At 47.0% G+C, this 15,123-nt stretch overlaps 1 protein-coding gene across 4 annotated transcripts in view; it reads right to left on the bottom strand.

Moving 5' to 3' along the window:
* Positions 1 to 15,123, bottom strand: part of GDPD5 (glycerophosphodiester phosphodiesterase domain containing 5) — a 138,808-nt gene that overhangs the window by 73,185 nt on the left and 50,500 nt on the right. For all 4 annotated transcript variants that reach the window (XM_072327041.1, XM_072327038.1, XM_072327040.1 and 1 more), the window contains exon 2: positions 13,561 to 13,735. In XM_072327041.1, the coding sequence (XP_072183142.1) occupies positions 13,561 to 13,677 (117 nt within the window). In that variant the 5' untranslated portion in view covers positions 13,678 to 13,735. The remainder of the gene's footprint in view (positions 1 to 13,560; positions 13,736 to 15,123) is intronic.

The raw sequence follows: 15,123 nt of genomic DNA, 5'->3' as shown, positions 1-15,123 counted from the left end.
GGCCACCAGAGACTAAACTCTGTTTTTAAGCTTTGCTCATCTGTTTATTTTTCCATGCAAGCCAATGAGTTAACAAAGAGGTCCCCAGTTCATAAGAACGCAAGCATTTCTGGTTTCCAAGCTGATCACCTCAGTGCTGAAGACACGGGGATCCCTGCAGAGAGCCCACAAGCAGCCAAGTTATCTGTACAACGACTAGCTGGCAGACTTCTCAACTGTCTGGTGATTCATCCAAGACAAATGACAGGAAAGCCACATCTTCACACAGCTTTAAGTTATTCTCCCCTAACCGCAGCGCTAACAGAAACCAACCCAGCTTTGTGCATCTGGTGCACGGCTTCATTTCACCCTTGCCCCAACGACACTTGAAAGCACTGGAAACTGGTGCAGGACAGCAGAACACTCAAACAAGTCTTAAATCAGATGGCTGTGGGCTGTCATGCTTCTCCATCAGAATGGAAAACCAAGGAAGGAACTTGGCTTTGCTCCGCTGGAGTGTAGCCAGCTTGATCTTGTTTGCAGGATTATGCAGAGGACAATCCTACAGACCAAGGATTTACCTTCATATGTCAGTTTGGTCCTGTTTGCACAGCAGTGTTTCCCTCCCTGCCCCACATTTATTGGGATGAGTATTGGAATCGGGGAATTCGCAACAAATGGCACAACACAGCATTGCAACAGGAGTGTCTGCCAGCAGAGCCCAACATCAATGAGGCTGCAGTAGTTCCAGCCAAGCTCTGAGGTCACCGGCATCTTGTATCAATATTTCACTCACTCTTATACGCATATCCGGATGCACAGACCTTGGGGTCAGGAGGCAGAGCTGGTCTGCTGGCTCTGAGTGTTGCTCAGTATTCATTGAGAAAGCTCAACAACCACTGAGAAAGTTCAACATCCAGTGAGAAAAGCTCACAAGAACAACCCCAAACCCAACCATCATAACCCATCTTTGCTGCGAGCTTCCTAGCTTCAGTTAGCCTTTGCTCAAGAGGTGTCTTCTCGCTGCCTTGGCTGCAGATCACAATCTGGTTGCCTGCATGATTTTCTGGAGGGCTTTCTTGGCTCTACAACCAAGAAGACTGGTGTGGCTGTCTATGGCCAGATCTCTCCTGCGACCTGATGGGGATTCAAAGCAGGCATATCTTAGAGGTCTTTTCCAACCTCAATGATTCTACAGTTCTATGAGTGGGGATGGGTTCATGGATACGATACTAGAGGACTTTTCCAATCAAGAGCAAAACTTGGTGGAAGAGGGGTCAGAAAGGCCATTCAGATGAGTTACTATGGATGTTCAGTGAAAATCCCATGATAAACATCACTGAAATCCCACAGCAGGGAAATGCTGCAGTCATCTGAATGTTCCACTGGATCCAAATTACACAGATTGAGCAGAGGAGAAGGATTTTGCCCTGATCCTAAACGATACGGCCACCGAAACTGGGACCAAACACACATAAGATAAGACAAAAGACCACAACATCAAAATCAAAACCATGCTGTGCTTTTCCTGGTAACACATGGAAGAAGCCACAGCCCCAACCGTCAGAATTGGTCCCCTGAACAACCGTTGCTCAGACAACCCACGCGCTGCCAGGAGTTTCCGTTTGTGGTGACTTTTTAATTCAATGGGACTAGTTTGCAAACTGCAAAGAGCAATTACCATGCGGGGAAAATAAGCTCTACCTACTTGTCCCTTTCATGCAAAAACCAGCCATGTGTTTCATTTATCAATAAACGGTTTGGAAACTCCGAACGGGAAATTAACCTCAGGCTGTACCTGTTCTGGGATGATGTTGGGGTGAAGGACAGGACCTGGAGCTGTATGCACTTACACTGTGCAGAAACTTGGCCAGACTCCCAGAACAGGAGACATGAATGTGAACATCTGTATTAAAGGCAGAAAGACATTAATATGCAAAAGCATTCCAGCTTCCAAGCCTCCCTGTTCCAGAACTTCTAGCAGCCTCCCCTTCCAAATTAGGATGAACAGCTGCGATGTATTTGGCAAGCTAACCTCTGCCCTCAATTTAGAAGCTTTTGACATCACAAAATAAAGCATGTACACATTGTAAAAACCAAAGGGGCCATTAAATCATCTAGCTCGACTTCTGTACAAGAAATGCCACTGAATGTCACCACCTTAGTTGAGAACTGCGCTATCGCTAAGTGTGGTATCCAGACATGCTTTCCCAAAAGATATTCTGTGATCTTGGAGACTGAGGATCCTAGACAGCATTAAAATAAGAAGGCACAGACCTTTGTAATCCACTTTTGCAAAGAACTTCTGGAGTCTATTCAAGCAAAAATCACACCTATCCATGCAAACAAAGACAGCTGTTGCAGATTGAAACTGCTCCTGCAATATATCCTAAGGTCACTGAGGACGTGCGACTCCATTCAAAATAATCATCAAATCATGAAGGTTGGAAAAACCCTCTAAGGTCCCCCAACCCCAACCCCAACCCCAACCCCAACCCATCCCACCATGCCTGCTGGCCACGTGCCTCATTGCTGCGCCTCCGTGGTGCTGGAGCACCGCTGGGAATGGTGACTCCACCAGTTCCCTGTTCCAATGCTTGGCCCTCTCCCTAAAATTTCAGGCCAAGCACCATGAGATGATACAAGATAGCATCAAAACCCCTAAAAAGCACTCAGAACACAGCACCAGAATCTGCAAACTCACCCTGAATAAACTGGCACGGAACTGTAACATCATGCAGTTGCAGCTTACCTTTGGAAGTTGTGAGATGTGCCTCATTTAGAGCTACACGAATAAGTTTTGAGGAGAGCTGCACACTCAACTGCCAAGAAATTTAACTTTCAGAGAAGTCAGCTCAAACAAAGCAGCACGTTGGGATTTTTCAGTACGACCTTCCAAAAAAAAAGTGCCAAGTTGTGGAAGTTTTCCACAAGAAACCACAAGATCTTTTCCAAGGAGGTTTCCCACATTACACGTTGGATAGGAGGTTGAAAAGCCAGTAATGCTTTGGGTACAGCACTTGGAGTGGTTGGGTGTATGCCTACTCTGTGCTACTGGGTATAAATGGGGTTTATGCTCGTGGCCCAGGTGCCAAGCCAGAGAGAAGAGATTTCTTAGCTCCATTCATAGCTCCATTCTCCTCTCCCCATTCTTCCCAGATGCTCATTTTCTGCATATGTATGTACAAAATGAGATCAGTCATGGAAAAAGGGCACAAGAATTCCAAAGCCTACCCTGCCTCCAACTCAGTTACCAACAGCAGAGGCAGCACTTTCATTAAAGGAGAGGTGAGACTATTGCCATAGCGCTCCTTTTTCCCATTCTACAGACACCCTTCATTAGCACACAGAATGGCAGCAGCTCTTCAAAAGGAACTACTTGTTTCACTAGAAATACTCCCAAACTCCCAAGCCTTTTCTTCTCAGTTCTTCATTAATCTGGCATTAAGAGGGATGAGGCTGAAGGACAGCGTGTGCTCTTTTGGGCAGAGAAATTAGTTGTAATAAACACTGGGCAGTCTCAGTTGAAGCCTTCTCAACTTAATCTTGGCAACACGCTGCAGCATAGCCCATTGAGCTGCAAAGCAAAGCAGTGCCCACCATCCACACATCTCTCATCTCCTAGCTGGTGAGGACTGGACTCTCCATCACTGTCTTTCTTCCTGCTGCTGAAGCATTGCCTCTCTTGTGGAGCCATCAGACCCAAAAACACACACACATACCCATGGGCATCAACACCCGCCTTTAAGACAAGCTGTAGCTGCAGGACACCACCATCCCCTTCTCCATTCACAGCTTCACTGGAAGCTTAACCTCTTCAACACAACAATCCCTTGACCTTCTTTTTCCCCCCTCCCCTGAAGGCTGCTATCCCATAGTCATTTAAAATGAACATGAAAGCAAAGCCAAAAGTCAACTGTCCTTATAAATATCTAATGCACTGTCACCAGCACCCCCCAATGGGAATGCAGCCTTAGCTTCCATCAGCATTTCACACAGCAGCAGCAACAAGGTGGACGTGTGCAGGAGTCCCCATCTAATCTCATGACTTCCACTTGTCCCATCACTCAAGCACATCAAGGCCAGGTTGGATGGGGCTCTGGGCTCTGGGCAGCCTGGTCTGCTATTAGATATGGAGGCTGGCAGCCCTGCCTGTGGCAGAGGAGATGGAGCTTCACTTGAGGTCTCTTCTAACCCAGACCATTCTGTGATTCAGCACATGCTTAGCAAGGGAAAATCCAGCAGAAGCTAATCCCCCTCCCTTAATTTCTTCCGTTGCACTAATTCATCACATTGGTGCCAGGTTTCCTTCTCATCCGGTTAATTTTTGTGGTCATTTTGAACTCACAGGCATCCCTGATCAGCTTTCACTGAAGTAATTTCATAAGACACAAGTAAAGTTGGTTTTTTTTTTCCTCCTATGTGAGGTGAAAAAATAAAACCTCTTTCCTCAGCTAATCCACAAACATTCAGCCACCCAGCAAGGACACATAGCAAAGTTTTTCTCCTTTCTATGCTCTACCCTTGGATATCTTCGATATCTTCCAGGGCACTTGGGAATCATGGAAAGGCACTGGGAAAAGAGACCTGGTGATGGGTAGGCAAGCAAGTTCAGAGCCAAAAAATGAAGGAAATCACTCGAGTTCAACTGAAAGGCAGCAAAGTCATCCCTGCTTCCCCCTGAATAAGGATAAGACAGAGTCTCCTCTGGAAAAGAACACTCATTTGCTGCCATCCTTGTTGAGATCAGAGAGGGCTTCACACACAGCACACCAACCAGCCAACCTTCCACGATTCTACCATCGTTTCACTTACAGCACTTGCTGTCTTCATGGGAAGGGACAAGATACCCAAGTAAACAATAATGCAGCCCATTAAGCTGTGTTAGTGCAGCCGCCAACAGCAAGGCTGATGCTGGCATTCCCACTGCTTCTTTTGAAAAAGGTATTTCCAGTTCAATTTGAAAAGCTTAAATCTAGCACTGGTGACAAACTACACAGCCAAGAGGGAAAAGAGATACAGTTCTTTCGGAAAGCAAGAAGAAAAATGACATTTCTTCCTGCTTTTAGAAAGCCTTCAGTACATACTCTACCTTCCTCACTGCGAGCTCTGGAATTCCGCACAGGTGTTATATGGGAACAGTGAATTCCTTGCTTATGCAAAGAAAACGATTCACAAAGAAAAGTACAACATGCATTTGAGGGAACTGACACACCATCGTTTGGCCTCATCAGCTTCCATGGCAAAGCACGAGCCTGCTGAATCCCACAGCCTGACTGGGCATGGGGGTAACGAGTCAATGGTTGGATTAGATGATCTCAGATGTCTTTTCCATTCTTAATGATTCTATTGAGCATTACCTCAATAATACACAAAGTGTGTGATATCACCCAGTGCAATTCTCTTGCTGCTACCTGAGGACACTCATAGGGACAGCTGGGGAAGTTCTCCCATGCGAGGCGATGAGCTGGTTGAGCACCCAACCTCATCTCTCAACCAGAATCCTTCCAGCAGGTGAAGACTGGCTACACATCACTGCCCCTAGACAGAAAGGATATCAGGGAAAAGCCCTGGTAAAACCCAAACCCTTTGACACCTACTTTAATCACTCAATCTTAGCCCGTAATCCAAAGTCAGGCACACGGCCAATGGGTTTTGCAGACTCCCTCCCACTGTCATTTTGCCCACATGGGGACTAAGCCTGAGAATTAGCATTAGTGAAACACCCTCACCCTGACAGCATTAGCATGCACCAGGCAGCAATCAAACCCCACTGCTTACCCGGGGCTTGGAATTTCCCATCCTTCAAACAAGCAATACTGGAGTAGGAAACAACCTTTACAGGGAATTTACAGAAGCCACAATATCCACCATCACTGGTGACTGCTCTACAGGGAAGGATGGCGTTGGGGAAAAATACAACCTAAATCTAGGCTGGAACTGTATTCAGTAGATTCTGTTGACAGTGCAGCCCAGCGGACTGTCCAAAAGTCCAGCTTTTAGTCAAGCAGGCATAAATATATGGGCCTTCTGGGCTTTTATATCCATGGTATTATCACAGAATTGTAGGGGTTGGAAGGGACCTCTAGAGATCATCGAGTCCAACCCCCAATTATACAGATACAACAGTGGCCTTCTGAAGGTTTGACTTTCTAAGCAGTCAACGGCTTCAGCATTAGCCTTATTAGCCTGTCTGAGGACGCAGGTCCCAACAATAAGCAAACTCAAGTGGGTTAAGACCAATCTCTGAGTCCCAGCTGCTATGATTCTGTCATGCCAGAGTTCCAGGAGCATTCGGGCAATGCTCTCAGACACAGGGTTTGAATTTAGGGCGGTCTTGTGTGAGGTCAGGGGTTGGACTCTATGATCCCTGTGGATCCCATCCAACTCAGAATCATCCGATACCTTCACTTGTCACCAGGACACCTCTCTGCTCCACACAGCCAACCAGGGGACTTCCATCCACTCAGACTAAAAGAAATCTCACTCCTTCACAAAACATTTCCACTGCTGATGAAGCTTTTAACACATTTCAGCAGCTGAATCCTACAGCACTGCCAAGAAAACACTTTAATAGTGTCCGCGCTCCTCGGAGATCTCTTGATGCCAGGAGAGCGGTGCCAAGAGAGGTTTGCATCTTTCCTGACTATCTGGGTATCTCCCAGAGCAAACAGAAACTGATTTCATGGGGGCAGTGAGGCTGAAACACGGACAGTGTAATTCCTACAGGGCAATGCAACTGCAAGGAGGGCAAAACCAAGGGAGTTGAGCAGAACACTCTGCAGTGTGGGCAGGGTGATACAGCCACATGCAGCCAGGAGCACCCTGAGCCCCATCCCTCCCCAGCCCTGTGTCACATTACAGCCTTCCTGTATAAAGAAAAGCCCAAAGGGTGTTTAAAGGATGTTTAAGTGCTGAGAACAGGAGTGCTTTGGTTTTGACTGCAAGCACTGGAGAGAAACAATAAAAAAAAAAATCAAAAAAAATCAATATTTAATCCAACAATTGGATTTTCCTGCATTTAGCCCATCACTTCAACATCATTTGATGTATTCATTCATGGAGATTCAGCTCTGGATCACTGCTCATGTGCTATTGTAGGAATCACCATCCAATGCCTTAGGGACCAAAGCACAATCAACCAGGCTTGAAAGAGCATCATTCATCCAAAGCACTCACGTCTTCGGTCCTACAGTCATGAGCATTAACAAATTGAAACTGCACCTAAAAGGGCAAATCCACCTTTCCTCTAACAGCAGCTTTCAGCAAGGCAAGCGATTTCTGTGACCTTTGGCCATCAGGGGATTAGCGCTGAAGACACAGCGAAGTCTCAGCTCCAAAGCCTGCAGATATATCACACCAATGTGGCTCAGCTCATCTGCTCGGGTCATTTCACAACTCCTGCCAAGTGGGAATTACAAGAGTATTTCACTCTGCAATGAATTAATGCACGTATCACAGGCAAAGCACAGCAATCCATTACTGGTCGATGGATCACAGCTCCACATTCTTCTCTACAGCTTCATCATTTTACAAAAGAAACAAGAAAAAAAAAAGAAAGCCATCAGAAGCCTCAGCTCAAAGACACAAAATGTCCCTAAGCAGATGGGACCATCTTGAATCATTACCATTTCATTTGAAGGGAATAAGACTCCGCAGCGAACACCCAATTCATTAGGAATGGTTTGATAACTCATTTATACTGTCTTGCAAGCAGCTCTCAAGGCTTTGAAGAAGGAGAGAGGCGTTGTATTTGATATTCCCCACATTGCTCATCCCATACCTGCACATTTCAGACAACTTGCACTGCTTTTCAGCCAGCACGTTCAGTTGCCCATGAGCCGTAACCCGACCACCTTCCCCTTGTGTAACAAATGCTAACCAGGACATCTGCGCAACGCAATTATTCTGTGCATCACTCCATGACTCTGCATACATAACTGGCTGATGGACAAAACAGAGCTCTTATGGCATTTTCTAGGCCCAGAAAACCCCACAAAGCAGTCGTATGTTCAGCCAACCTGCACTGCAGTACCTCAGGTGGGACACACTGCATCAGTCCTTATCGTCTTGAGAGCTCCAAGGCATCGACCCTACCTGCTTCCAGCCTTTCTTCCCCCCAAAGTGAGCACAGCAAACTTAAGAGTCATCACTTCCTGAATACTTTTTATGAAAGGTCTGGCACAACCCCCTGGTAACACATAATGGATTTTCCTGGGAAGCACAGGCAGCCAGCCTCTGTCTGCAAACCAAAGATAAAAGGGAAAAAAAATAGAGGAAAATACACATAAGTTACCTCCTCTGGCTGCTGCTGGACTAAGGACAGAAGAAACGTGGAGATTTCTCAGGAGCTGGCTTTGAAGATCATTATGAGTCCCTTCCAACTCAAGATATTCTATGATTCTACAATTCTTGAATATAAGGAAAAATTGACCTCCACTTTTGTCCCATTATGTCCCTATTTTTCTTTCCCATTCCATCCTCAGCTGCCCAAAGGCTCCTTTTACTGCAGAGACAGAAGTTGGCTACCAGCCTTTGGATCTACTGGTCCACTCATGCAGCTATTGAGGCCTGTCTTAAGCTATTAATTCTAGTTTGCTATTCGCTATAACCAGGATGGAAACTAGGCCCACTAATGGCTACTTCGGGACTTTCTGATGTATCTTCAGTATCTTTATCAATGATGCAGACAGTGGGATCAGTGCATCCTCAGCAGTTTGCTGATGGCACCGAGCAGAGCAGGGCTGTCACACAATAGAAGGGAGGGATGGCATCCAGAGGGACCTGGTCAGGCTCAAAAAGTGGGCATATGAGAACCAGTGAGGCTCCCCAAGGCTGAGTGTAGGGAGCTGGGGGTGTTCAGCCAGGAGAAGGGAAGGTCCGAGGAGACCTCATTGCAGCCTTCCAGTACTTGAGGGGAGCTTATAAGCAGGAAGGGGAGCAACTTTTTACACGGACAGATAGTGACAGGATAAGGGAGAATGGCTTTAAACCAAAAGAGGGGAAACTGAGGTCAGATGTGAGGATGAAATTCTTTTACTCGGAGGGTGAGGTGTTGGCACTGCTGCCCAGAGAGGCTGTGGGTGCCCCATCCCTAGAAGCATTCAAGGCCAGGTTGGATGGGATCCTGGGCAACCTGGGCTGGTAACCCTGCCCTCAGCAGTGGTGTTGGAATTGGATGATCTCTGAGGTCCCGTCCAACCTAAGCCACTCTAATTCTATGATAAGTGGGAAAACAACCCACTGACAATCACGGATGCTGAGCTCACCTTACTTAATCATTTTCTTCTTTTCTTTTTTAAGTTAACACCATGCACACAGCAGCTACACAAAGGACAGCAGCAACAGCATCTGCTCTACCCTCCTGAAAACATGCAAGAGCAAGCAGGAGGGAGGAAGGAATAATGGGCTCCAGCAACGTAATTATTCACCCAGATAATTAGTGCTACACAAAGAAAAAGCTGTTGGAGGGAGCACATCTGGCAGCTATAACAAGGAAATGCCACCATCTGAATAAAACACTGGAGGCCCATAATGTTGGAAAAGACACAAGGCACCTTTGTGTATCCAGGAGGGCTGGTTGGCTGTTTATTGCAAGGAGTTCGTGCATGGAGCTCTTCAAAGGTCCTGAATAAAGCAGCAATGGAAAAGCATTAGAAGTTTTCAAGCCATTGCTGCAAGAGCTACTCAACCACCTCTAAGGAGGTCAGGCTACCCATGAGCCATTTATAACATTACGCAGAGCCTGGAGTCATGGGCAACCAAGTTAGAGCTGCAGGAAACACATCTGTGACCCAAGGATTCCTGATGGCATCAGCCCCAGAGCCAGAAACAACTGAGATCCTGTCCTCAAAACCAAGAGACAGCACCCAGAGCCATCAGGAAGCCCCTAAGCACATTCACAAGTAGTGAGATAATGGAAGCATCCATGTTAGGATTAGTGGGAGATATTGGTGGTAGGGGGACAGCTGGACTGGATGATCTTGGAGGTCTTTTCCAGCCTTGGTGACTCTGTGACAGCTTCCACGTGGTTTGGTGAGTGTGGTGGGGATGGGTTGATGATTAGATGATCTTACTGGTCTTTCCCAACCTTAACGAGTCTATGATTCAGGGATCTGGGGTTCATTTCCGGATGATGGCCCTTCCTTCTACATGTGCCAAACAAGGCCCTTACACTTGCCCATCCTTGGCAACGGGTGTACAAGGGAAAAGATGGCAGATATGCTGAAGCCAAGCTGCAGTGTGAATGGGAAAGACAAGAAGAGATCCCAGTTACATTTTGATCGCCCACTCGTATCTCAGAAGGATTCGTGCTTGAGGGGTATGGTTATCATTCACAGGGAAAGGGCTTTAAACTAAAAGAGGAGAGATTTGGGTCAGATATTAGGAAGAAATTCTTTCCCAGAGGCAGCGATGCCCCAGCACTGCTGCACAGAGCTGTGGTGCCCCATCCCTGGAGGTGACAAGGCCACGGATGGGCCCCAGGCAGCCTGAGCTGGTCCCTTCCAACCCAACCATTCTGATTCTAGGATAAACCCCATAGCCAGGCAGAACAGCCCTTAGCAATCAGCAGCACTATTTTATCCCCAGATTAAATCGTACTGCAAAACACCCAAGACTTCAATATTTAGTAACCATAAAAACAACAACAAAAACAGCGAGCCAATGCACATAGCTACTTCTATCACCTGGATAGAACAAAGATTATCATGGCAATTTTCTTCTGCAGAATCTCTCCCTTGTCCTGCCTAGGATGATTTCCCTGGAGTGATATTTGCTGCGTGGAAATAACATGGCTCTGGAATCAATAACAGCATAAAATCAGCTGGTAGGTCTAACTGCACGTTTATGTAACGCAGTCCATCAACATTCCCCACACGGATACTGACCCTGCAGGAGCTCTGGATGGATGATAAAAGATGCTAAAAGATACTCTGGAAGCAAGAGCTGCTCTGGCACTGCAATACCCAGCAGAAGGTCATCTCGGGTGAAGCAGACAGGCTGCTTATGGAGCGTTGTGTATGTAGGGTACAATTAGCAGCGCTGCTCTGTGTTTAATTGCTGGCAATTCATCAAGTGGGATCGCACTGTCTGTAAACTACCTTGCTACAATCTGAACTTTAGACCTTTAAAAGCGTGCCTGGCAGCCACAAGCCAAAGCTGATGTGTCCACATCTTCTGTGTTTGGGGTTAGAGAGCCCTGCTGGGATGAGGATCGACTCCAGGAGCTCCCCTGGTTGGGTACCTGACGAACAAGCTGTAGTTAAGATCAGTAATTGCTTCCTCAAACTGGCTACAGAGATGATAATCTGAACCTCAACAAGATGATTTTTCTTTTATGTTTTTATTAAAATTCTCTAGAAAGCCACATCTCCTAAATAGAATGCAGAGAGCCTTTCTGTAGTCGGCACAGAGGTGAGACTGTATGAATATGTGCCTTTCCTAGAGGCAACTCCAAGGTTTTTGTTACGCTACAATTGGCTCTACTCTGGGTTTGCAGTGATTGAGTTACTATAGCAATGAGTACAGGGCAACAGAACAGGTATTGTGCCACTGCCTTCGTGTAAAGCCTTCGTGTAAAGATTACGATGTGGTATTTTCTGAATCTGGGAACAGATTCTTCTTCATAGCTTCATACCTTGGTTCTCCATAGCCTGCAGATCACAGCATCACAGCACGGCCCGGGTTGGAAGGGAACTCAACAATCATGAAGCTCCAACTCACCACCACATACAGGGCCACCAACATCCACATTGAATACCAGCCCAGGCTGCCCAGGGCCCCATCAAAGCTGGACCTGAACACCTCCAGGGACATGTAAATAATTAAGTCTTTCTTCTCTTGCTCCCAAAAGAGCTACATTTACTCCTTCGGGGTATTAAATTGGAAGTTGAGACCCACGCACACCTCAAAACAGACTCAGAGCCTGGACATATTTTTAAGCCTAGCTTTGAACACAACAAGTTCTTCTCCAGCATCAGAAAAACAACCGTAATTCTAAGCAGAACTGGCAAATTGCCACTGATATTTTCTGGTTGAAAAAGAAGTTGGCGCAAAGCAGTCAGATTTCGATGAAAAATACAAGTCAATTGCAGCTTTTTTTTTTTTTTTTCTGTGGATTTTTAACTTGGATACATAATGTTCTGGTTTATAAGACATAAGGAATATGGCATTTTGAGTATTTAAATGAGTATGTGCACGCATGCCAAGACATGACAACCCACTGCTTTCCTGACCAACTCTCAGAAACACAACTACACCCTCTGGTGCAGATATGCCCGGCTATTTGCTCCAAGGAAACTTGGGCAGAAAAGCAGTTGCTGGGAATGCTGAGAGAGGAGGAAAACCAGCACAAACATTCCTGCTTTGCAAAAGGAAATATGTTCCGTGCTGCACTAACGCAAGCCATGACTTCTTGGTTCATGCAGGAGCTCCCAGTCCAGTTGCGCCATCCGCGATCGATGCCATTCAGAACCAGGAGCGCTTTGGCATGGGATCTGTGGCACCCAGGTGATCTTCCCTCAGCCTCTTCTCCAGAGGAGAAGTAGTACTCCATTGCCTGGAAGATTTCTGCTTATTGACTTAGAAGTGAAACAGCAGCTGTCTGTCACCGGAGCAAAACTGAACCCTCAAAAAGCAACTAAAGGATCTCCAGGGACCACTGCCAGAACCAGCAAGACTGAAGTTTGTGTTTGTGACTTCTTTTCCTTCTTTATGTAATATGCACGCACATCCAAAAACAACAACAACAAAAAGGAAATACCAGACAACACAGGAGCAAAGAAGAACACGGCAACCATTACCCAGAAGATGGAATGTGACAGCTCTGACAGCAGCTTCTTTCTGAATCCTTCCCACAAACTTACCAGGTCTCGTGGGGACTCATCTCAAACAACCAGGGAGTCTGGCCAGAGCTCTTCAAAACAGCATTTATCCAGGGGAGTGAAGTCACTCTAGCAGCTCCCTGGCCCATCTCCCCTGTTAGTTCTCATCCCCACGCACACAGAGCCCAGAGACCATGCAGAAATGCAGCCTCCACAAATGGGCCAAACAAGAACATCTACAACAGAGAAGCAAGGAGAAAACAGAATTCTCCCCAACACCAACAGGAAAATATGGACAGATTCAGTCAAACCCACAACACTCAATCCCTCTGAGAACCACAAACAGCTACCCATAGCCTCAACCCCCTTTTGAACACCACAGATACGTAAAGCCTCAACCCCTTTTGAGCACCACAACCAGCTACCCATAGCCTCAACCCCACTGAGCATCACAACCAACTACCCATAGCCTCAACCCCATTGAGCACCACAACCAGCTACCCATAGCCTCAACAACATTGAGCACCACAACCAGCTACCCATGTCCATCCGCTATATCAACTACAACTCCATTGAGCACAACCAGCTACCCATGTCCATCCGCTATATCAACTACAGGGGGAGGACTTCTCCCAGACCTCCAGCCACAGAACCACGGATCCCCACGATCTTTCCAAGCCAACAAAACCCAAGCACCCAGCACTTTCAGCCCAAGATCTCCTCAGCCTCCCAGGCTTCTGCTTGGGTTCTCACCCACCTTGGTAGTGTCATCATGTGACCGCTGGTACCGTTTCCACCGGCAGCCGTAGATCCCAGTCAGGCATGATAAGCATAGCTGTGGCTCATAGTACTGCAGTGGTTGGTGTTTAACCATGCTCCTGCCAGCCCCTCAGGAGCGACGTATCAGAAAGCCATCAGGTCCTGGGAGAGCCCTTCAGCAAGAGGAAGGAAAAGAAAAGAGGGGGGGGGGGGGAGAAAAGGAAATTAAGTTCCAAGGGATATTCCAATACTTTAGCAAGCAATTTAATAATTAACCATGCCCTCTGGCTACCGAGCAGAGGAGGAATGATAATCAGATCTATTCCCAGCCCAGCCAGTATCTCCAGCTTGTTACTCTATAAGTCTGAGAAGTTTAATTAGCTTGCAAGATTTGTTTCCTTGTGCTGTTTCTCCCACATCCCCAAAAGAGAATGCATTCCTATGAGTTATCAGTAAGGAAAGCCGCATGAGGACAAGATCAGTCGACTTGCTGCCCATATGAGGGTTATGACTGAAAAGTAAAGAGCTTTGCCTGCCGCAAGCACAACCTTAAAACTGATTCAAGGTTCAGCCTCTGTGAGGCTGAAACCCAGCCAAGGTACAATCAGTTCATCACAGGCATCCTATGGAGCCTGCAAAACAGTCCCAGATGAGGTGCTGACGCTTCTGTGTGTGCTGCAAAAAAGGCAGACAGCACCTTCCACCTCTGTACAAAATACATCCAGCAAGCACTTGCAGGGATGCAGCTTTCACCCAACCTCCTTTCCATCAAACACACCCCAAAAGACCAAGCTGCTCTATTTGCCATGGGAGCACCAAGGGTTTTCCAGGTTGCCGGAATGCTGTATGCATTGTGAACACTGTGGCAGAGGTTAGACATTGCAACAAGGGTACAGACAGCTCAGCCCTTCCAGCTTCTGTATTTCAGGCTGACACCCCAGGGCTGCCTTGTCCTGGCTTTCACCAGCAAGCACTGAGCATCCTGCAGGCAGACTGACCTTGCTGGCTGGATGCTGCTCACCAGACCATTACTGTCGTGTCTCCAGAGGTCAGGATCTGTAGCTCCTCTGCTGCTCTCTCTGTCAAAACATGACTTTGCCCTGTCAGGACGTTACCTCTCTGATGCTCTTAGAGCAGCTCAGGGATCCATGCAGAGGAGTTGCTGTCTGTAGCCAACCTACATCCCCATGTCTTTTTATCCATCCCCTGGGGATGGACACGCAGGACAGAGGTACAAAAACATCCATCCTGAAACAAGAGCTCCTTGCTGATCAGAACAGCCCTGTGCTCTGCCCCAGGCTCTGTGCCACCTCCGTGCTTGAGGTCACCTCCCCACCTGCACTCCATTTCTTCCTCACGTTATTTATAAAACTCAGCATTAGTCACAGCACAAGTTGCTTCTTATCTCCCTTCCTTCAGCTTTTGTCTGCCATGCGAGTTTCCCAGGCTGCCATCCCTACACACCGCAGGCAGAAACAGCTGTCAGATGGAATAGGACAGAAATGCTGAGGACACACAAAGTTCAGTTCTATTTCAGAGACTTGAAAAAAGCCGTGATCTG

Source organism: Excalfactoria chinensis, chromosome 1 (genome assembly GCF_039878825.1).
Source record: "Excalfactoria chinensis isolate bCotChi1 chromosome 1, bCotChi1.hap2, whole genome shotgun sequence".
In the NCBI taxonomy this organism is placed as follows: domain Eukaryota; kingdom Metazoa; phylum Chordata; class Aves; order Galliformes; family Phasianidae; genus Excalfactoria; species Excalfactoria chinensis.
This window is presented reverse-complemented; position numbering and strand designations above follow the sequence as displayed.